At 40.8% G+C, this 24,406-nt stretch overlaps 1 protein-coding gene across 5 annotated transcripts in view; it reads left to right on the forward strand.

Annotated features, from left to right (window-relative positions):
* The first annotated feature begins 1,563 nt into the window (after positions 1-1,563).
* The window catches only part of greb1l (GREB1 like retinoic acid receptor coactivator), a 48,371-nt gene continuing 25,528 nt past the window's right edge, over positions 1,564-24,406 (forward strand). For 2 of the 5 annotated variants that reach the window (XM_030752641.1, XM_030752645.1), the window contains exons 1-5: positions 1,564-1,679; positions 20,244-20,350; positions 23,104-23,263; positions 23,657-23,839; positions 24,098-24,274. In XM_030752641.1, the coding sequence (XP_030608501.1) occupies positions 23,107-23,263; positions 23,657-23,839; positions 24,098-24,274 (517 nt within the window). In that variant the 5' untranslated portion in view covers positions 1,564-1,679; positions 20,244-20,350; positions 23,104-23,106. Of the gene's footprint in view, positions 1,680-8,729; positions 8,777-9,013; positions 9,061-17,733; positions 17,901-20,243; positions 20,351-23,103; positions 23,264-23,656; positions 23,840-24,097; positions 24,275-24,406 lie in introns of those variants that run through there. The other 3 variants (XM_030752642.1, XM_030752644.1, XM_030752643.1) reach the window with 3 other exon arrangements.

Below are 24,406 nucleotides of genomic sequence, written 5' to 3' on the forward strand. Positions count from 1 at the left end.
AGTCCAAGGAACTCAATGAAGATCTAAGAAGGAGAACTGTAGATTTACACAAGTCAGGAAGCTCTCTTGGAGCCATTTCTAAACAACTGTAGATTCCAAGAAGATTAGTTCAAACAATAGTACAAGTTATTCAAATGTGTCACCACTTTGCCAAGGTCTGGAAGAAGACCCAAACTGTCACCCTCAGATGAGAGGAAACTGGTTAGGATGTTCAGGAGCAACCAAGACTCAAGCCTGCCATGAACTGAAAACTGTTGAAACACCAGCATCACTGTCTTCAGTGCCATGGACTGAGAGGGTGCTGATCCATGCTCCAAAATTGACACCCTCAAGCTCGACTGAAATTTGCAGCTGCCCACATGGCCAAGCCACATACATTTTGGACAAAAGTTTTATGGTCAAATGTGACAAAGATTGAGCTATTTGGCCACAATGATATGAGGTATGACTGGAGGTGTAAAAGTGAGGCATTCAAACCTAAGTACACTGTGCCAGCTGTGCCAATGGTGGTGGTGGTAATGCTCTGGGTCTGTTTTGCTGCGTTTCTGACCAGAACTGTAGATTGTAACATACTAATGCCTGCAAGATCACTGTAACTCACGGAGACCCCTGCATGTCCATTGCGGTCTGCTGCGCCCTCCCTGTTTATTTATTTACTGCAAATCCTGCACAGTTTTATAACTTCTATCACAGTAGAATTGCTTGCTATGCTGCGTAATAATTCTACAGCAACTACCTTCAGCGTCAGCTTCTTATTCCTGATGTCATACGACAGGGGGCGGTGTTTTACAACTTATGGCGAGAGCTCGCTTGTTTTCAGGAACTTGGAAAAAGCCCATTGATCTTGAATTATATGACAAGAAAAAAAAAAAAAGCGTAAACACAACGTGCTGCGGTTGCTCCTTGCAGGCATGTTTTATAGTCATAGTCATTTATATCACCAAAGGTATCTATCCAAACTATGCAGTATAAAGAGCATGCATGCTGCGTGCACGCTGTTAAACTCAGTGCATTAATCATTTGTACCTACAGACGGACATGACTGTAGTTTGACTTGAAAACCCAAAGCAAGCTTTGAGCAGTGGCGCCCACAGACTTAAATCAAGGAAAGATGCAATACAAAAGAATACAACTTCAACATATCCTACAGTTGAAGGTGTGTTTGTAGATATATGTGCTTGTGTCAGTGACTTTATTATCTCGTTCTTTTTTGTTTTTGATTTATGCGCACGTTGTTTATTTTCTTGTATATGTGGATCTACCGAAATACCCAAATGTTAAATTGTTAAATAAGGTTAATAAAAGCTACTGTAAAAACAAAAAATTGTAACTAGAATTCTTGCGTTTACATTTTAAAGTTTTTTTGTTTTTTTTTTAAACACCCACTTATACATTTAGTCGATAGTTATTCATTTACTAGCTTTGCATATCCCTTTTTGTTTTTTTGTTTTTTTCCCTCCCATTTGAGGCACAAATGAACACAAACTGCGTTATCCCAAACGGTACGTACAGTCTTTTCCTGACGTCACGTTGTTGCTTCCTGGGCTGCGATCAGCTGTGGCAGAGCGGCAGAGCTCCCGGAGCTGCAGCGTCGGTGCTGGCGTCGGAACCGGAGAGCGCAAGTTTACACACGGACGCCAAATCCTCGCGGAAATGTAACTCTTTAGGCTGTGTATAAGGTAGGCTTGCGTGAAACTGCGTTTATGATTTTTTTTGAATGTATTTTTTTTTACCCAGATCTTAATTTGTTTAGTGCAGTATATTTTGCACAAACTACCAAACCTTGTTTAATTCGGGCTGTCAGTGATGCTCAGTTGTAAACGCCGGCTGCCTGTGTGCGCGCTACCGAGCGACCTTTCACATGATCATTTTTAGCAATCAGTTCATTTATCTACTGTGGCTGCTTCAGTACTTGTTGGTAACTATTCGTTGTCAGGAAAGTCATGCCTACTGTGCCTGGAGCCAGGTCACTAATACTTAAGCGTGCGTCTGTTGAACACTGTTAGTGTTGCCTAAGGCTTGGTGTTGAAACAAGCTTCAGCAGCTTAGATAAAGTCATATCAGATAAGAGTGAGCAGGAGGTTTATTTGGAGCCTGTGCACATTACAACATCCTTTCATCTACAGCATAGCTGGCACTGAGGCACTTACAATAAGCAGTCTGCTTCTTTTCAGTTTTTTTTATTCTAGTCTTTTTCATAATATCTCATTCATAATATCTAATATGATTATTTTTTGTTGCTACACAACAGTAAGGTCACAGGAGTACAGTATCACATGACTGATCATTCATTTGTGATTATGAATTAGCTGGGTGGCATGGCTTGCGTGGACCACGCGCAGCCCTGTCAAAGAGGACAAGGAATGGAGGGGTCAGGGGAGCTCTGAATGCAGACCATCTGGCCCTTGGGGGGCTGGTTTCCTCACTGGTTGCCTTTGTTCCTGGTGAACAATTGGGACTTAATCTTGGTGGAGATAAGTAAGGCCCCATGACAGCATTCGTGCACTCGGACAGGTCTGTCTCTTTAGCCTTGAAGGAGATGTCTCTTTCTCATGTTGCTTTGCGAAGGCCCTGAATCGGTGTGGTGCTGGCTTACTTTGAGTGACTGCTGCGTCTTAACTATTTTGCAGTCTCAACCAATGATTTGAAAGTCTCAAAACTGTCATTTTCATTAAACACATGAAGGTTCCCTCCTTTTTCATTAAATGTGCACCTTAGGCAGCTTAAAACTACAAATTAAATAAGCTGTGCCTCATTTCCATTCTCCCTCGAAAGATAGCCTCTTTAAAATAATAGCACATCTTATTTGGGATGAGCATCATCTAACCTTTCATTTTGTTATGATAGCAGTTCCCTCTCTCACAGCTGTTTTCTTTTTTTTTTCTTTTATTCCCCATCTTCTCATCCATTGTTTTGCTGTGCTGGAGACTTGCCGTGAGGCAAAGAGGTTTTCCAAAAGTCCAACATGACATTTTCTCTCATGAAAAAGGCTCAACCAAGTTATGGGTAAATGACTATTTCGCATCCATTTGTGCTCATCCAGTTGTCACCAGGGTAACAGATTGATTTATTTCCACTCATTATTCTCTCTCTGTAATTTTGGGGGGGACATTAGTGCTCTGCTTTTGGTGTTCATGGCTTATGTTTACTCAGTTGGCCCTGTGCCTTTCTCTCTTTTATTCCTCTAAAAGAAAGAAGATTCATGTTCATTTGCTGTTATGACAAACCGGGCTGTGACAGCTCACTGAGGTTTGTATTCATTGTCATAACAAAAAAGGGGGATACAAAGCAATTAATTATGCGGTCAGTCAGTAACACAGCGGTTTCAGTTTCTGCTGTGGCATCTGACAAATTTTATATATTGATCAGTGAGACAAAATCAGATCATTCATGATACCAGTTTGCAGATCACACCACCGGGTGTAGCCAGCAGATGCTTCTGTTGATCCTTTCTGAAGCACTTCTCCGTGAGTCTTTTCTGATCGTGAGTGCAGATGGCACAAGGGACAAAATCCCAACTAGAGAGATCAGTGCTATTGTTTTCACACTTCTCCGGCTGCAATGTGACAGGCCCCAGAAAACAGGTGGTCCTCAATATAGGCGTCATTCATCAAATTGCTGAGGCAGGAGTCGTGACCCTCTATTCAGGTTTTATCCTCATATCCCGTGTGGTCAATGCAATTGTGTCACAAAAACTTGTTCTGTGAGCCAAATATAGTTAATTAAAATACCTGTATTTCGATCAGCACCGCGGCATGAAAAGCAAGGTCCCGCATTTAAAATCTTACTGACTTACCTAAGCAAAAGTGTGCAAATGGTGTCAGCAGAATGTTCTAAAAACAGAAAAAGTTAGAGTATTCAGTAACTTAAAGTTGGGGTCTTTTAGTGTTTTCGTTATTATTATTATAGTATTTACATTATTACTACATTTGCAATTAATATCTGGGCAGATTTATTGTTGCAGCCTGATGCAAATAAATCACAAAGAAATCAAGGTTCAGTTTCAGGGCCTTGTGAAACATTTTGCGATTCCTAAATAGATTTTTTTTTCTTACTGCCTCAGTGGTAACTGCGTCTAATGTGACTCAGTTGGATAGAGTTAGCTAATTAACCCAGCTGTGTCACTGTATATCAAAGCTTAACTGACCCTTTTCAGCAAAACATGAAAATTTGTGCAAAGCCAAACGTGCTCCACATGGATGCTTGTAAACTTTCAACCTGTCTTTTTCATCGAGCGCCAAGAATGCCAGGAGCACTGTGTTCACTTTTAGTGTCTAAGCCGCAATAAATGAAAGCAAATATTCACGGACTACAAGGGCCATGTCGGTGTTGTATGTTTTTCTTTCTTCTTCAGAGAATCCCATCTGTCTCCCATTATATTTACTTAAGCGCAGCGGTCTGATCAGTTTACTGTGCATTTTGAAGCTCTCATTCATCTGAGTGAATGGTTAATATTTTGCATCTTGCTAATTGTTTTTCAATATCATCTCCGTGGAACCATGGAACCTGCAAATATTGTAGAAAGTGGTCTATGATTCCTTTTAAGTGAAATGTCTTTTTTAAAAAAATGTATCATGAAAGGAGGAGGAGAGGGAGAAGCACAAATAAGGTTTGGAGAGGAGCCTCCAGAGGGGACGAGATGGGAGAAAAGGATGAAAAAGAAGTGGGAGTGATGAAGAGTGAAGCAAGGCAGCTGGATGCAGACAGGATAACACTTTCCTTCATCCATTAATTAACAGCATAAAAGCTGAGTGTGCACAGAAAAGACCAAAATGTGGCTCAAACTGTATATACTGTATGATGGTGTATGACTTGCCTGACAATTGGATCATTAAAGCCAATCTCACAAAGGCCTGTGCCCCACCCCCGGCTGAAAGGAGATGTCAAAGGTCTGTGACCTCTTCTATTTATGTGCATTGATCCCACTGGTGGGGGAGGGGCTTCCTCCTCAAAGCCCTCCACCATCACATCAGCAGTTATATCTTAGTTTCACCTGCAGGAACTGGAACAATTATTTTTGATTTGATTTGATATATCTGTTTTCTAGTGCCATACTGCATTAATACTAAAAAATATATATATATATATACATATTTCAGCATATTGATTGAATAGCAGAATTAAGCCAAATTGTTGTTGTTGTTGTTGTTGTTGTTGTTTTTGGACCTTTTTCTCATACATTTCATAGTAAGAATTAATGATAAATTGTGAACTTGTCTGCTTTTTGCACTCTCCACTGGTCCTGTAATTGATTTACCTCAGCACACATTTCACCTCTCTTTACCAACCGTTTTCTCTCACAGTACATATAAGTATACACAAATTAGTACATGATACTTATTTCTAGCCAAACTCATGATTTTATGGCAAAGGGAGTGTTGGACATATGTTGATGAGCAAACAATACAGCCTCTCCAATCGAATCCAGAACACAATTAAACCTTAGGCTGAGCTCAATTTAACACTCTTTAAATAGGTTGCAGATAATTAACTTTAACTTTATTCCCTCAGCTGAGAATGTGTCTGACCATGAATTTGTGCTTCTGGGTGAGAGTCTACTTCACACCTCAGTGTTTACAGCTGCTCAGGAGCAAAGGGGAAACGGAAACGCTGTGAGGATGAAATTCCTCCAAGCTAAAAGAATGCCCTTCTTTCTCACAGTCCTAGAATGATCTGGCTTTTTGTGAGGGATGAAAGGAACATACAGTCAGGAATGTAGGACATGCAATATGTAGATGTGCAGCCAAAAAGACTGGGCTGAACATCCTGCTCTTTGTTGCAAAAGGGGATTGGGATGCTAATTTTGACTGTTTGTGTGTGTATGTGTGTGTACATTTATGCATGAGTACTACACAATTCCAGTAGACAGCACTTCCTCTTGTTCTGTTATCTTTGATTTTGACATGCAGGGCAGGTTCTTATCTGTCACTGCTGGATTTCTTGCTTGACTAACCAAATGACTCAGTGAACCTAATCCTTAGTTTATTTAAGCCTTCTGTTACCGCACTTAACACCTATTCATGCACTCCCTTTTGAGGTACAGTTACAGAATATTATAATCCAAATGTAATTCTAAAACAGACATTTGTCCTCTTTCCGTTTGCGCTCCCATCCCCAGATCTATGTTAAAACAGCTCCCCCACAGAAATTAGTGGAAATGATCTGGTTGTGCCCTCAAGTCGATCATCAGGAAGCGTGTCTGGAGCAAAGTCAAAGGTTCACCGTAAGGCGGGAGTTCATGCACGTGTTTGTGGGGGAGTGATGGCATGTCAAGGTGAAGGAGGGACTCTCACTGAACTCTTGGAAAACAAATAAGGTCACATCTTGCATCGCATCACAGCAGGACTGTGGCACGAAGTACAGGCTCATGTCTACACTGTTCCTTTTTTTTTTTTTTCCCCCCCAAGATCAATCTCTTGGATGTTTGTGGACTCAATTACACCAATATGTGCTCATGAAGCGCAAAGTGTGCATGTGTCTCCATTGAGAGCACTCAGTCATAATATATCCTTATTCTTGCCACTGAAACCTGGAAAGCATCCAGCTGAGAATCCCTTCTTGCACGGCCCTGTTATGGAACAGCGTGTTCTCACAGGGTGTACTGCTGTATTCCCTCCCTGTGCACAGATGCCAGCTCCAATGGAACAGTACCTGCAGCCAGAAATTTCAGCCTGCAGCTTACATGTCTGATTTGAAGAGCACAATGTGTGCTGTGACGCAGGCTGGATCACAGTGCAGTAATGTGAAGGAAAGTTAATGGTTTTGCTTTTCAAATTCTCCAGCTAAAACGATCATATTGGTTGTTTGTGCATACCATCTGAGGTGAGCCGTCTAAGCATTCCTGAAAAAAAAAACATATTGGAGTGTTTCTTGTTCAAAAGAGCATTAACGTCAGCGGTGGTGCATGCATGTGGCTTTTAACAAGGAGACAGATTTGATTCTTTTCATGACCCATTTAAAATCTTTTTTTTTTTTTTTCTTTTTCATTTTTTGCATCTTTAGAGACCAATTCTACTTAGGTAGGGTTAGGAAAAGATTATTCTTTGGGTTAAAATAGATCTTTTCACAACATCAACACATTTGAAGGCTCCATTTTCTACATTATCAGGGCCAGGCGTTTCACTCCATCTTAAGGTGGTGATGCAAGCACATGCTTATTCCCAGGACTGCCTAAATTATGTAACTATTCACCAGTCAGCCACAGCATTAAAATGGCCTAATTGCATGTTGGTTGAACTGTGTGCTGCCAAAACAGCTTTGACTCTTCAGAGCATGGAAACACAACCTCTTAAGGTGTTCTTTCTGGCACAGGACTTTGGCAGTGATCCACTGGGTAGGCTGTGGTCTAGGCACATCCCTTCAGTACTTGATCTGATCATTTAAGCATGTTGGACGCTTCCTTGGATTTGTTTTTGCTGTGCAAGGAGGCCACTGCTGCCATTGGATGTGTGCTGGCTCTGCAACAATCAAATATCCAGATAAATGCAAGATTTTCCAGCAGAACAATGCAATAAATTGATGTTGTGTTTTTTTTTTTGTTTTTTTTTTAATTGTGCTTTTATTGAGCCTGTTTTATCCTTTTCCTTGGCTTCATGGTTTGAATATTTATCTACAAAGAACAGAAACTCCCTCAAGTTGTTAAGTGGTGTAACAGGTTGACTGGTAAGCCACAGCTGAACCCAGAACCCCTGTACACCAGCCAGTTGATGACACGCACCCTATACAATAGCAAGTTTCAGTTGCTTCCTTCTGGATGAAAGTTTTCTGGCTCTAAAGTGCAGAACAGCAAGGTTTAACAGCAGCTTTCTTCCAGCAGCCAATGGTCAGATAAAAAAAAATCATAGAATCATAGCTTTTCTACATGATACTATGGGGATTCTCTAATATTATTATTATTATTATTTTAATTTTTTCAGTCTTTTGTACTACACTTATCTGTTGTCTGTGTGTCTACTGAAAATGTGCATGTGAGGATGGATGATTCACTACTGCAGACCAAATCTACCCACGGATATAAATAAAGTAACCTGAACCTGAATCACTGCAATGAGATAAAAGCTACTTTCAGCTGCTCCCTTATTCACAAGGGGTTGCCACAGCAGGTATCTCTACATGGTTGATTTATCAGATTTTTATACTGCTCTAATGCAATCCCAGAGGGATTTGTCTCTTCTCTCAGGATTGAACCAGGGTTTAGGCAAATGTGTAAACCACTACACTATGGAACCATTAATGCATTTCACTTCATGTGTCTGAATATTCTATCCACACAAGCAACCTACACGTGGAGGATAGACTCTCCTTCTCAGTGAACTTTATTAATTTTTGGCATTTATTGCTTTAATTTTTGATTGAGGTTGCCATTTAATTGATGATGATCATCTGTTATTTTATTTTAGCTTTATTTATTGATTTATTTTTTTATTACTGTCCCAGCTGTAGCAGGCCCATTTAACATGAAGTTCTCTGTTTTTTAATTTCATGCCACATTTAATGTGTTAGACAGCTATAATGGTATACAGAGAGCACCACCTATGATCTGTATGATCATTACTGTCTCTAACTGTGGTGTTGATGGGTTTAGGTGTACTGTTGGTAAGCACATTTTTTTTTCATCCAGATGAATAAATAAAACAATCACAGTTAGTCTATAAAATACAATCATCCCGAAAGTATGCAACTGACGAAGGCCAGGGGTCGGGTGGTGCTCTGAAAGCCACGCCCACTGCAATCGAGGCCTGAAACGCTAATAAGACCGCTTTAGCTGTCTCAAAATGTGAGCTTTCGCTATGTTAGTAAGCACTACAACCTGAGCGGCACACTGGTTAAAATGCTTTAAGGTGTTTCCCAGACATTCTGTAGCCTAATACTGACATTTGGATATTTATGAGCGAAAATTCCTCTGAAAGGCTGATCTTTTTCAGTTTGGCATGCGATAAAAATTTCGATATTTACCCAGGTTGCATTAAACGACACCGCAGGGTATTTTTTTTTTGTTTCTTTGTTTTTATAGCAAGACGACGGAGTTGGCGAGGACCACTTTCTGGAACAACTAAAAAGGTAAAAGTATGTGATGGTGTAGTTAAATGCTAAAAATGTGATTGGTTCAGGTAGCTAATGAGCTAGCTAAAAATAGCATTGAAGACTGTGCAGTAACATTAATGCCTCTGTTTTATCTCAGTTGTGACTGGCTATTGTTTTTATTTAGGTTGCTGGGCTTCTATGAGTCCCCGTTTTATAAAATAAATGGATCACATTTTAGTGCTTTTGAGTCACTCTGCTCTGTTGGGACTGTGTTGCTACTGCAGCTGCTCTGTGCTGTCAACGTTTCCTGCGTCCCCTTTCACATTAAATGCCCTGTAGACAGAGATCCTTTCTTAGAAAGGCGTTTATTGTGAAACATTTGCAGGACGCGTTATCTAAACTTCAGCCCAGTTTCTATTTGACGAAAGTGGGTATGCAGGATTATATATGGCTTTGACATCCAACCTTTGATGACTGATTACTAATTCACTTGTTATTCTGTTACATTGTAAAATTAATGAGGGAGAGAGCGAGATCACCTATCCCACAGGGACACTGGGAGAGAGAGAAGAGAACACATTTAGGGAGGGCAGTGGGATAATAACTTTATTTGTATAGCACTTTTAAAAAAACACAATCAAAGTTCTTTACAATTTGGAGAAAATTGCAGTTTAAAGTGTAGTGTACATATTCAAACATGCGAACACGCAGTCAAATGTACATTTATACAAACTCCCATACACACATTAGAAGAATAAGAGACAAAAAGAGGCAAAAGGTTAAAAATGAAAGTGTGAAACGGTTGAAAGATGTAAGGGACATGTAGTTGTTTCTGTTCCAATAAATAATTGTGTGGTCACTTATAGTTGGTTAATGTTTGCAGCCTGGCAATCCAACCATGTGTGTCTTTGGTGCACTGCAAACAACAACTAAAGCAAACAGCTTGGTGTTCAGTATACAAACCAGTTGTATTGGCACATATAAACTTGATCCAGTTAGCCTTATTGAAGTTGATGCTTATTTTCTATAGATCAATATATGATGAGTCAGTAAGTCTTTGTGGGTTTGGATTTTATGTCAATAAATTCTGTTTTTTCATTGTTAAGAACAAAATGATTAGAATGATGAATAGACAATTAACCCGCAACAATTTTAATAAGCTCCATAGTGTAGTGGTTTACACATTCACAAGGAAGCGAAAGATTCCCAGTTAGTTTCTGTGAGGTGACACAAATTCCTTTGGGGTTGCGTTAGAAAGGCAGCCAGCAGAAAAATCTGCCAGATCAAATATGCAGAGCTAGCTGCTGTTGCATCCCCTTGTAAACAAGGGAGCAGCTGAAAGTAGCATTTGATTTTAATAATAAAACTGTGACAATTTGTAGCTTCTTCTTGTGTGGGTAGTCTTTGCTGATATCTTATCCATGGGTTTTGTACTCTTGGTCTGATAAAACAAGACGTTATTGTTGCTCCATTGGACATCTTAAAATCATATTAAAAAACCCATTTGGGGTCATCTTCTGGCTCTCTTAGATATTAGTGTTAGCAAAAAAAAAAAAATGAAGCATCCTGCAACGTTGTATGTGTATAAATGTTAAAGTGAGAGAACTGAATGCAGCAGCTGGAAACACTCAAGCTTTCAGCCAGATTTCCCACTTCATCTCAGCAGCATCATTGCCTTTGCCCATAGATGCTTTTCCAAAAAATCTCAACTGCCCACGCACACATACACTCAGTTACACAAACACAACCCCAAACAGGACATTACTCACTCATTCTCTCCCCCTTTTCATATTGAAACACAAGGTCAGCGAGTGTTACTGCTGCCAGGATTGTAGGGGAAAGGGCTGATTGTAGCAGAAGGCTTTTCCATAAGCTGTCACAGCCTGTCCAAGGCTACGGTGACCAAGACCCAGCCCTGTGCTGCAAGAGCTCAGCGTTCCTCTGTGGCAGTGGAGGTCATTCTGTCTCGCTTTCACTCAATGTGGCTCCCTCGCTCTTTCTTCTCCATTATCTGTGCTAGGCACATTTTCAGCTTGAGTACAGCCAGAAATAAAATGAGCAGACAGTCAGTAGACTATTTTCTAACTAGATCTGTGCATTCGCTTTACCACCAAGAAATGTTTTTAATTTCACCACTATCAAAAAATCAAATGAGGGAATATTTTCTCAAAGCACAGTGATCATAATTAATTTGAAGGAATTTAGAGAAAGTGGTCATTTTTTTCCTTTAATTTGTCTGCAAATTTGCAGACTATCAAGCCTTAATAATAAAAATACTAAATACCTGGCTATATGAGAGCAACGGGGAATAGTGCACTTGAGGTTTTTATTTTCTATAATAGAAAGTTAAAAATTCACTCAAATTGTCCTTATGTAGTGTTTTTTTTTTTTTTTTTTGATAACTGATAAGGCTGTTTTAATGAATGGTTGTAAAAAAAACATTTTTTTTTCTTTTTTCTCACATAACAAATTACTAAGTGCCTTTTGGCTAGAACAGGGCAGAATGAAGTGGTAACAGCCCTGAATAGGTTTACTGTCACTTTTTTCAAATCAGCAAGGTTTGTGTGCCGGGTCAAGCCCTGAACAAAGGCTGGCTCTGCTTCCATTGTCCAATTAAGACAAAAAGAGTCCTGCTGATGCTTTGGCTCTTGCTGCTGTAAGGACGACTGATGGGATTTAAGTGTGTGTCCCATCACCGAGGGCAACCTGGTGCTTATTAATCGGGAGGGTGGTTGGCAATGGAGGCGATGTGGCGAGAGAGTGGCGGGGTAACGGGGGTGGGGTGCTGCTGATGCAGCAGTGCCGCCTGGGGTCAGGAAGAGGGGTATGATGGATACAGCTGATCACCCTGAAAGGAAGTTTAGAGGGAAAGAGGAGGAGGCTCCTTCTTCAGGACATTAAGAAGCCTCTTTGTCACGCTGTCAGTCAAATAGAATCAAGGTGGCCGAGATCTTTTTCAGGAAGGAAAAGAAAGGAGAGGTCCCATTGTGAAAAGCGGATCTCTTTTGGGATGTCTGATAAACACAACAGACCTCTTTCTTCTGTCCTCTCCATGAGTGTGTGCTGAAATTAAGTTAGTGTGTTAGATGTGTGAACCTTTCAAAGGGGACGGCTGAGAGGATCAATTGTCCTTTAGGTGGGGGGGTTAAGTTTGAATTTAGTAAAGCTGTGGAGGACTAAAGATTATTTTCATTACTATTTAACCTGTCAGTTTTCCTTGTCACTATTACATCTGCAGATATGAGAACACAGAGGAAAATATCTATCTGTTTAAATCTCAAACAACTGTATTATTTTGCATTTAGCAGTTTAAAACATTTAGGAAAAGCAGCAAATCATCACAGCTGAGAAACTAACTAGATTCTCAGCTGTGAGAAAAAAAACCCAAAAGCTGACATCTGGAGAAACTCATAGGAGGTAAAAACAGGAGGGTATACATCAAAAGGGGCAAAACAATTTTATAAGATTCACAAAACACTTGTTTTGTGAGTCTTATAAAATTAGTGATTCATTGGTTATCAGACTCTAGAAAATACACAGTGAGTTGGGATGCATTTCTACCAAAACAGTACTCTGCACAAAAAAGCATGAACCTTTAGATTTTTATAGCCTTCGCTGTGATTATCTCTAAACACTCTCACATCCTCAGCACCTCCATTTGACTGACGTATGGTCTGGATGGAGGGTGGAGAGCAGCCCAGGCCAGCTCCTGGAACTGGAACATGACCCCTTTGCTGGTTTGTCATCTGATAAGCGTAAATGTTTTGATAGCGTTGGCCCTTTCACCATGATCCACGGCTCTCCCCTTACACCCCATAACAAACAGGGCTGTCTAAACAACAGTTTATGGCCAGGACAAGGCCTGGTCAACCATTATCAAAGATCTAATCTGGAATGAGCTATTAGGTTCAGACCAGATGCTAAAAGAAGCTGTGAGATGGTTCCGGCTCAATGGGATGAAATAAAGGCTAGCCTTGAAGTATGGGTATTTACATGAATTTAGCTATAATAAGATCAGGTTTTCTTTCTTTTAGATCAGAGATGATTTTTTTTTCTTCCAGTCTTAGAGTAAAATTGTAATGTTTTAGAGAATGTATTTCAACTTTAAATTAGAAGCAGCAAATGTTTCTCCTTCCGTCCTCTTGCCCTTTAGCATTGACCGGTGTTTGACCGCTACCAGTGACAGTTTTACAGTATGCAATAGAACTTATTGTTGTCTTATTCAATATGGCTTCCCTGAATAAGTCTATAAATGTATTAGGGTCCTGTGTCTCTCCCTGTTGTTTCAGCTTAGGTGAACTGGCGTTCAACCCGGCAGTGTTGTAAAATGTAGATTTGGTTCACTGGCAGGCCTCCTGTTTTATTACACAGTCATGGACGGCATTGTAAACTATCGCTTGTCCTTCACTTTCATTCAGTTATGCTAGCTGGGATAGTGTTCTGTCACATAATCCAATCGCTGGCAATTTTTGGCAAGTGATGATGCTTTCTGAATGTTTTAAAGTCTCTAAGAGCTGGTCGGTAAAAGATGCCCACCAATTTAAAACTGACGTGTAGATGTGTAAGTGATAGAAAATGAAATATGTGTCGAGTTTCTCACAGAGTAAAAATGCCTGGACCTGTTGCTCAGTAAAGGCTGTAAGACTTTCTCGTTAGTACAGCCTTCATTTACACTTCCTTAATGACACACAAAACCTTCTGTTGATAGCCATTGTGCGACTGAACTGCTTTGTTTGGATTTGTGGCAAGCTGTTGAAAAGGCATTATTTTGTACAAATTTGTAAGTTTTGGGCTTATTGATTGGATTTTTATCGGACCGATTATCAAAACTGACAGGCCTGGTTATATTAGACTGCTTAGATGAATCAATAAAAATACTTAACCACATTAGTATTGTCCATTTTGCTTATTGTTCCCTATTGGGTGGCAGTAAACAATGAGTAAAGCTGGTGATTAAAAGCCATTAGGTGCACTGAATTTGATTTATCAGGTGAACTGTGAAAAGCACATAAACATTTAGTTTATCACCTGCATAAGAAACATTTTATCAATTATCAATATAGTTGCAGATTTATTTGGATTTGAGTGAATATTAATTTCAACAGTTATGTATTCAGTTATATCCTGCTAGCAGTATGCTAAAATTTGTTATTTCTATAAACAAGCAGCTGTAGTCTACAGTGTCTTCCACTTTTTTGAACTGAGCTTGTTTTCCAGTTGTGTTGCATCAGTTATCTGTTTGGCAGGCCTTCTGCATTAAATGATGCTGGCTCTTTGTCCATGGCTGAGATTTAGTTTAAGGTTAAATACCTTGCCCTTAAACTCTTCCTCTGGGCCACACTGTGTGGCAAGGTCACCACTCCAGTCAAGCTGGTGTTAACACAAAGACTGCTTGTCCCCTAATGAATTAGCTCTACAGTTCCTCAGCGAGTTAATACACCTCTCTCCAGACCCTTGCAGGCCTTCCCAGCCCTACTGGCCTTTCACACGCACCCCCTATCCCCTAATTTTTAAATGAGTTTTATAACTGGACAGTAAACCTCCAGTGGCTTAATGATGATGACTTCTTCATCTGCCCAAATGCTCCTTTTGTCCACCCCTCCTCCTGTCCAAGACCCTGCCCCCGTTCCCTCTGGTCACACCAGGCTTTAAACCTTGGTTCACCCCACTTAATAGTTCCACAGATAATCTAGAACGCACAAATGTGCATGTGCACGCACACACACGGACCCTCAGGCTATTCTCTTCACTGCGCCCTGCTCTGTCTCTTTCTCAGTGTCTTTCTTTTTGTTGCTGCTGACTTCAGCAGTGGCATTCAACTGGAATGTTTGTCTTTGTTTGTTTGGCTCACTGGAAAGGCATGTATGACCGTAGCTCATCTGCTATCCTCACTAGCACTAATTTGCACTTCAGGGCTCAGCAGGTAGCCCTGGGGAGTAGGAGAAGTAGTAGGATGAGGAGGAGGGAAAGGTTTTTGGGGTTTTAATAAGGAAATGAGAGTTACAGACTGTCACTTGTATAGTAAACAAAAGTGCAACTTGTAACACCTTTGACAGGTAACCTACTTCTCGCTAGCAGAAATGGGTATTCTGTTACGGGAATTTTCACATGGTGGATTTATCGCTTTCGTGCTTAGGTTTTTGACAGTCTAGCTGCAGGGTTATTATAACAGTTATTTGCACCTTGGTTGCTGAAATTCCTTCACATCTGATACATCTGGGTTCATTCTTAAACTTGAAGCCTCAACCTGCTGCATAATGACAGGCGTCCTGTGTGCTTCTGTCAGTTTCTATGCACCTGGTTAGATGGGTTCATTAGGTTATTTAATATAGCAGACACAAGCTTAGGCAGATGATTCTCCTGTAGCTCAGTCCAGGCAGCTCCAAACAACCATTGTGTGTTCAGCAGCTGCTGACTCAGCTAAGGCAAAGCTGTGGCACTCCTCTGGGAATCCAAGAGAGGAAGAGCTCCTCTTCCCTACCCCCCTCCAAATTTAAGAGCCTAGAAAGACCAAGATCTCCTAGAGACCCCCCCCCCCCCCCCTTACACACACACACACACACACACACACACACACACACACACACACACACACACACCCTTAATGCTGGTCATGTGACTTGTCTTTCCTCAGGTGGCAGTAGTAGGGATACTTCCCCTTTGTCTCCTTTAGAGCTCAATACAGTGGTGAAGGATGGGCTCAGGGGCGGGCAAGTATTCAATCCACACTCTTTTGTTTTGTTGCACAGTGTCTTTTGAGGCCAAAGAAAATGCTGGGTTTACTCATTATCTCCATTTTAAATGGGCTATTTAAGACAGGCCGTGTCAAAGTCAGGGGCTTAGAGATAAATCACACTGACAGCTCTTTTCCCCCAGTTGAACTTGCGGTTGTGCTGGTGTCAGTTGGATGATTATAAAGATTTCACTTTCATTGCACTGGATAACTGCAGTTAGCTAGTCTTTATCACCTAGAAAATGCCAATTATAATCTAATAAAGTGATTGTAAGTCACTCTCATTTTCTAAGTGTAAATCTGCAGTGTCCAGGAAAATTTCAGTCAAACTGAAATCCAGCATTTCAACAAATGTGTCTGTCTGAGTGAAATGAGTGCATGAAGCACTAATGAAGGCCCTGATTGGCTCATGTGGTGGTTTACAGCAGCCGTCACCCTAAATGTGCTGCAGTATACCCATTGGAGAGGAGGTGAGAAGAGCTGCACACAAGTTGATTAAAACAACTGTTGACCGTGTCTGTGGTAATGAACTGGAACGTCAGTCACACGGCTCAGTGAAGCAAGAATCCAGGGCCAGTAAAGGGAGATATTGGATAATGAATTAATTTATGACAATACTATTTTTATGTTGGTATTTTGTGACTTGTTAGAACTCACACACAAACAAAATGACTGGATTTGTTGTTAATCTCATCTTTAAAAAATTCAATTTTTTAAGTTGAGATTCTTAAATATCTGAAAGAGAGACCTAGAAACTCAGGATGACCGTTGACTGTTTCTTCCGTGCCATCAAGTAGATGCGAGTTTACGCAGACTTGCTGTTTACATGACAAATTCTTGCAAACATTTCAGCAAGAAAACAAACACAGAAGCCTTTTGGGTTCTGTGCGAATCATACAGACTACATGTTTAAGGTCAGAGCAAAATATTTTTGCATTTTATAGTCATTACAAATAGTGGACAGTGTCTTGGTGATAATTCAGTGTGTTGCAGAATTTCAGCTACTCTGGATAGAGAAATTTTGAGAAGCAAATAAAAATACGGTTATAAATCTTTAATATGGTGCCACATTATTAAATACAGTCTGGGGAAACTCGACTCAAGGAAATATTGTGTAGATGTTGATGTTGTCTGCCGCCTTGGTTATTTCCTGGAAATTAGTTCCTTCCCCTCTTGACAATGTCATGATAAGGTGCTAGCAGTGATCACCAGGCTGTAATGGCATACAGTTCCCCAACATCTGCCAGCGCCTGTTGATTTGTGGTGCATTTCTGTTTATTTATTTTGACCAGATGAGCCTCCTGGTATTTATAGCAGGAGTAAAAGCCTAATGTGGGGTCAGTCCTGGGTAAGTCTACGGAGGGTAAATGCCCAAGCTGACCTGACATTCTTGCCCCCCCCCCCCCCCCCCCCCCACACACACACACACACACACACACACACACACACACTTTGCTGGGGGACAGATTCTCCTGTCTCTCCCATCTTCTGAATTGGCCCCCCCATAAAAGGTTGGGTGTGGCCGTGAGAGATTAAGCTGAGCATGAGAGTGAAAGTTTCATTTAAAGACAACCCCCCCCCCCCCCAAAAAAAAAAGATCTTTTTAAAAATGAAAACTTTAACATGACACAGTGCCCATGCAGGATGTCTTGACGTGCTGGGGGTCACACGTGGCGGGGCGCTGGGGCTGTGGGGATACGTGGGCCCTCTTCTTTGTTTCCCCGCCACGGCTCTGCAGGCCTCCAACAGCATCTGTCACCACGGGGGGTCAGCAGGGCCGAGATGAATGAGCCCCCCGATGGATTCCCTCCCTCTTTGGCAAATGGCACAGGACAGAGGAGGGCCTAGGGGGAGGGCTCTGTATGTATGTGTGTTTGTTTGCATGGGAGAGAGAGAGAGAGAGAGAGAGGGAGGGTTTCTGCTGCAACAAGGGAAAGAGTTGGATTTCCAGTTCTCTCTGCAGAGGATAATGACAAAGGTAGCTACCAGAAAGGACAAACTTCATGTGCTGCCTGGATATCCAAAAAAATTCTCCCAAAAAGGATTTACTATTTAACATGGATACTATTTGAACAGGTGCCCGCACATTTTGGGATTTGCTACATTCGATTGGGATTCTAAGCTGCTCGAGGAGTCATGGAAGGTACAGGAGAAGCTTCTTAAAACTATTTGCTGTGTGTCACGTGGCCCTGATGCAGCATTAATGATATTGGCTTTTAGCACCTCATTTAGAAAACATGTTTGCCCCCACCCCCCACCAACCCCCCCCAAAAAAAACAAAAAATCCCCTTTTCTCTCTCATGTCTGATGGGCAGTGTCCTTTTTAATGTTAAGGTGTGCTGAGCCTCATATTTCACAACAGTGAAGTGAAAACAAATATTTATCAAAATCCTCGTATCATTTTATGTACTTAACTTTGAGGACCATAAGAAAGACGAGACATTTCAGTCAGTGGCTCGTTTTCATTCAAGCTCAGAATTTATTTTCAGTTAGCTCTGTTTGATTAGCAAACATTAAACAACGGCCAAGTGTCAAGTTTAATTGCTTGGTGTCAACCTCCTTTTTTCTCCATCTATCACATCGTTTTAATGAAATGTTAGACGACAAAACATTTCATTTGACTTAATGTGAAGCATCTGCTAAATCAGAATGTGATTAAACTGCGTGGAGGGCAAGCAACTTTAATCCTGCGTCTTTCCCTCTATTTAAACATTGTAATGTAATTATGCAGCTGAGCAAGAAACAAAAGGAGCCTGTGGAGAAAGAAAAGGCAGGGTCACAAGTAAGATTGTCTCAGATTGATGAAGAATATGTAGCTTCTTTTCAGGGAAAAGCTGTTTCATGGCCTCGAGGTTTAATTGATGACGTTTGATTTAAGTGGAGATTTCACCTAATCTAAGATCATAACCTTTTTGCACCAAAAGCATATCATTTACAACAAAAAAATTAAATGTGGACATTAATTAAATGCAAGTTTTCTTATTTTTGTGCCGCAGAATTGTCGAGAAGCTAAACTAGTTTCAGTTTTCTACTGTACATAATATTTGAAGGACATTCATGCCTCTAATGCTTAACTTCATCTTTTTTTTTTTTTTCCCCACTAAAGAGAACATCTATTAGATTTCTAATTAATTTACAGTGGGGCTGTGCTTGCATGCATGTTAGAAAAAATGCTGTCTTTAACCATTTAACCATAACACTGTGCTTTCTTCGAGAAAGTTGCTTAAGAAAGGAACTTAAACAGCACTTATGGTTGAACACTTCTGCAAATTGCATCACTGGAAAAACAGGACCTTATTATGTGGGACCTCGGGCTTGCCTTGCGTTTGCGTCTCGATTTATGGCTTCTTCAGCTTTATCTCCAGAGCCATCTCTGTCTCCTCCCGTGTTGTCTACCCCATCACAACTAGATAAGCATCAAAATATTTCAAGTCTCTGCTCCCTGGGTAATCATCAGATTGCAAGAGCTTTGAGTTGAGTTTTACATCAGCAATTATGGGAACATTTTTGAGAGGGTAAAGCACAAACTAATGTCATATATCCATTTTCTGTCCGCCAAGAATGTTTTTTTGGCAAGCGATTCTGTTGCATGAAGCCGGACGCGCTTCTGCTTGACACACAGATAATTTTAACTCTTTACTCTGATGCCCCGTGTCACGCTGGCTAATCATTCACCAAATAGGTTCGAGTATAATCAGTAAATGCAAGTTGAACCAGCTTGTGTACGCTTTCTATTTGAAGGACTTGGACCCCAGACAAGCCACTGTTTTTACAGAATGTCAGTACAGTCAGAGGTGATGATTGGATAAATGTTGGCTGTCAATGTTTTGAAGAGAACTTTGCTTCTGTTATATCAAAGCCTGATTGGCTAAACAATGCTTTGTCAAAGGGTCAAAGTAACTGTTAAAGCCATTCAGAGGATATTGACTGTGTGTTGAGTGCTGCCAAAACACCCACATTGTGCTTTATGAAAATGGCCTCGGGCCCGGGGTATCACATAACGTAATAGTGAGTACATATGTCACAGGCTGAGCTGCACTTAATGTTTGAGTGGCCAAAAGTGCTCCCATTCTTTTTGTGAATGAGCGTGCTCTTTGGACTGTGAGGATTAGTTGTACCAAATCTGTAGCTTAAATTCTTTTTTTTGGCTTTCCACACAGTGAAAGCAAAAATTGTACACATCAATCATATTTTATTAATACAAGTCCAAAATGATAAAGACACGGCATATAATTATTTACTATTATTCAAATCCTTTGTTTAAACATTATACAAATATTATCTTAACAAGTAGAATTTTTCTGCAACTTTTTCTGCTTTCATGTTTTGTAAATAAAAACAGACACAATTATTTGTTCAGAGCATTTTTATCAGCATCCAGATTCAACACTCAAACACAGAAAGTATAATTTTGACTATCTGTAGAAAAACATACCACAGTCACACACTCAGCTAATCTTCAGTCTTCCTACTGCTTTCCCCCCAGGTCTTGAAGCAACGCGCGAATGACATGTCTTTGATGGAAATTTCTGCTGAGTGGTAACGATCCAGCATGTAGCAGAGTCCTGTCACTCCTGGGAACAGTCCGACCACGTAAGTCAGCTTGTTTTAAATGCACTGCCGACATGTTCTCTGTGAGATATTCAGAATTCACATTCTGTGTGAGCTCATTTTGTCTGTAGTGGTCTCCTCAAACCCTCTGAGTGTGGATTAGATTAGCTTTTTCTGACCTGGGGTCACATTCATGCAATCTGTTAATGCCACCCAGGAGCTGTGGAATGGCCTTGACTGACCATCTGACGGGCTGAAAGGCAGCTTTAAAGTCACCATTCACTGACGTGACTTCCCAGCGTTAGTCTTGGAACATTAAACTGCTTCTTCTGCTCATTATGTTTAACATCCATCAAGTGTACTTCAGCTGCTGACTGACCTGAAATACCCTTCACCACTGCAGCTGACCTTAGCAACCACCTGAGTCACACCGTGGAAACATCCGTTAAGCGACCTCTAGCACAGTCACGCTTTGTTTTAAGTTGCACAGGTGATAAAAGGTCATTTTCTGCATTCACCTCGCCTAGGCCGGGTTAATGACAAATCTGTCCAGTGGGGCTTTGCAGTCAACCAAGCAAAGAAGTCTCCGGAGCCTGTTTTGACATTCAAAACGAACAGGCAACGGCTACAGATGTCCTCAGGCACCCCCCCCCCCCCCCCCCCCCCCCCCCCCCAACCCAGCCATTCGTCATTGTTTCTCTATGCAGCCATCTTCCTCCATCAGTTAAGCAAGAGGTACTGTAGCTTCATTCTCTTAAGCTGCTTATCTCTTTGACAGCACAGTCAGGCACTGTTAATCTTGTCTTTTGTCTGGGTTGGTCAGATTCCTCCCCAGGAAGGTTGTTAAGTCAACACGGGGTCTGAAACCTGTCCAGGCATGGGCAAAATTGCACCTTCGAGGCAAACTTCAGCCTAATTCCCACCCTGCCTATCATTGGCCAAATTCAAAATAAAGTTAGGCTTTTCTTTGTTTTATGTGAAAAATGTAGATATTTATTCAGTGATATATTCAGAGCTTGCTGGATGATTGTTTTTGTTTACTTTACTTTCCTCAGATTGTTGTTGCATATTCAAACCCTAAAGTGTAACTACCCAAAATGATGAATTTGTAAACTAAGACATGGTTACTTTCACATTGCAACTCAGGTTTAAAAACCCAAGTGATTACGCAACTATTCCAAAAGGAAAACCTTGCTGATAATTTAGGCTTTTTATTTTTCAGTCTTTTTTCAAGCAAAAAAGTGGAGCTGTAATGAGTAACCATATATGAAATTGCCTTGACTGTACATTTGTCCTGAGCAAATGAATGAGAATAAATTTGAACAAGGTCATTTGCATAACTGCCCGAAGACAAAATGCACATCTAAAGCACATACCGTTGTCATGTAACAGCTGTGTGGGATCTCAGCCCTTAATGAGGAGTTTTTCCCCCAAACAGCTGAAGGCTAAACTGGTCAAATGCAGTCCAAGGACAAACATGAGGCATTTCAGGCCCAGCTTGCATTTCAAGAATGCAGCACTTAAAATTGGCTCTGGTGAGATTTTTTTAGACAAGCTGAAAGCTACGAGTTTGATTAGGAGTTTGTCTTCTTTAATGAATGGACACTGAAGTGCTGCACAGTCACTGCTTAATGATGCCCCCCCCCAAACACATTTGGAGGGCTTTCTGTTTCTCCTACCCTCTGTTTTCCTCTCTTGCTGGCTTCTCTGAGACCACATGCTCAACCCTCTGTCCAGCTACCACCTGCCACAAGAGAGCCGGCCAACCACGGGCCCACACGGCTGACCTCAGCAGATGTCACTGAGTAGATGCTGAGATGGGGGTGGGGGGAGTGCAGGCAAAGTAAAAACACAGAGCAGGAGAGAGAGGCTGAAAAGAGATAGGAAAAAAGGGTTGGCCTTGACCATTATGTTCTGACTGAGAGACTAAGTAAAGTTCCGTGTGTGTGTGCGCGCATGTCCGTGCATGTCTGTGCATGTACTACTATTGAAACTACCTGGTAAACCAAACACATTTATCATTTATTCGAGCAGATGAACGCAGCTAAAGATTATTTTAACATTTGATAAATGTGACTGTTATTTTTATTGAGTGATGTGATGTCTTTCAAATACATGTTTTGTCTAACAGTCCAAAACCTTCAGGTAATCCATTTGTGATCAGAAAATCTTTATATCTGAGAAGCCAAAGCAAGCAAAGTTTGAACATTTTTGTAGGAAAATGGAGACAAAAAAGCAGTAAATGTTTTTTTTTTTTTTTTTGTTTTTTGTTTTTTTTTTTCTTTTTTCAGTAACACTGGAATTATTTGCATTTTCAAGTTAAAAGATACATTTGAAAATATGGGACAAGCTTGTCAGTTTGAAGGTGGAGCCTGGATCTGCTGTTTTATTAGTTTTTAGGATTTCCAAAAATATATAACATAAGGTCATGCTACTTTTCATCATCAGTGATGAGAGCTGAGCTGGAAGACTCTTCCTACGTTTTAGGCTTATACAGCTTGATGCATAAACCAATATTATTTCAGAAATATTCAAGCAAGTTACACAGGGGCCAGTTACTAAGTCATTTTAACTTAAAAAAAAAAAAATTTTTGGCCAATACAGAAGTGCGCAGTAGTGTTTATTTGAAAACATGAATGCATTTTTGTGAGACACCTGTTACTTTTTCGGTCTCTGAGCTTCCTGTTAGCACGTAAGAAAATAATCAATAACTTGAAATGAGAAGCAGCATCCCTGTGTGCATTTCCTCATTATGCTGCTCTTTTCTCTCCCTCCCACCCTCCCTCTTCCCACAGATAATGGGGAATTCATACGCAGGGCAACTGAAGTCTGCTCGATTTGAGGAGGCTCTCCACAACTCGATTGAGGCGTCGCTGCGTTCGAACAGCGGGGATCCACAGCCCATCTTCACACAGCTCTACTTAGAACCGGATCCGTATCCTGGTAACGGGGAAGGTAAGAATATATATAAAATATGGCTTTAAACTATATTAGGATTAAAGGACAACTACTACTTCAAAGGCTGTTGTTTCCTGATGATGGATTACATGAAAGCATAAGTCTTCAAAATACTATTCTGACTTATTACCAATATCTCCATATTGAGAGATACTTTGACCCTTTGACATATTATTAATAAGAAACATTTTCTTAGAAGATTCTTCATTTTTATTTATTTTTTGCTGGTTGTGTACCAGCTATAACACTCTTGAGGTTACTTGTCCCTAATTTTGTATTTTTCCACCTTATTAGTGTCTAATGACATAAAAGGGACAAACAGATCAGTCAATAAAATATTTCTTATAATTCAATTAATTTTGTAGTAAAAACAATCTTAAATATGTCCAGCTGATGCAAAGTCAAAAGCTGGCGTTGGACTCCATGGTGGAGAGCACCCAGGGCACGAGCTCATGAATGGCAACTCTTCCAATGACCTGGAGGAGCTGGAGGACGATGACGACTCGGACAGCAGCAGCCCTCCGCTTCCCTACCTGCAGGCTCCTGCCCCAGATGGCTGCTGCACCCTGGATGGTATGCACTCATCAGAATGATCTTACCAGTGATGTGATGTGTTGTGTTGTGGTATCATCCATCTTGACATTTTTATTAAAGGACAGAATTTTTACCAAGCGTCTCAGAAGTAAACGCAAGCTTGCTGATTAGATTAAATCTTTGTAGAAACTATGAGCATAAGTGACTGTTTATATCACCTTCAGATATCACCTCTGATTTTTCCTCTTATTTAAAAAAAAAAAAAAACAAAAAAAACCTTCCTCCTCCTCCTCTCAGGCTTCTGTCAGGCCGGGAAGGACCTCCGCCTGGTCTCCATAGCAACAGAGCCCATTGAAGTCCCGGCAGGCTTTGAGCTGGTCGGTGCCAAGTCCCCCACCATCCCTGAGCACATCTTGGTGTGCGCTGTGGACCGCCGCTTTTTGCCTGACGAGAATGGGAAAAATGCACTTTTAGGTCAGTCTGTTCCCGAGCTCTCAGATAACGTAAACAAGACAGAAAGCTATCAACATTATAAGCCGACTTCCTGCTCGATTGAACATGCTCTGCTGTGAGCTGATATAGGTTATGCATTAGTCTGTAAATGTT

The sequence above is a fragment of the Archocentrus centrarchus genome, chromosome 17 (assembly GCF_007364275.1).
Source record: "Archocentrus centrarchus isolate MPI-CPG fArcCen1 chromosome 17, fArcCen1, whole genome shotgun sequence".
In the NCBI taxonomy this organism is placed as follows: Eukaryota; Metazoa; Chordata; class Actinopteri; order Cichliformes; family Cichlidae; genus Archocentrus; species Archocentrus centrarchus.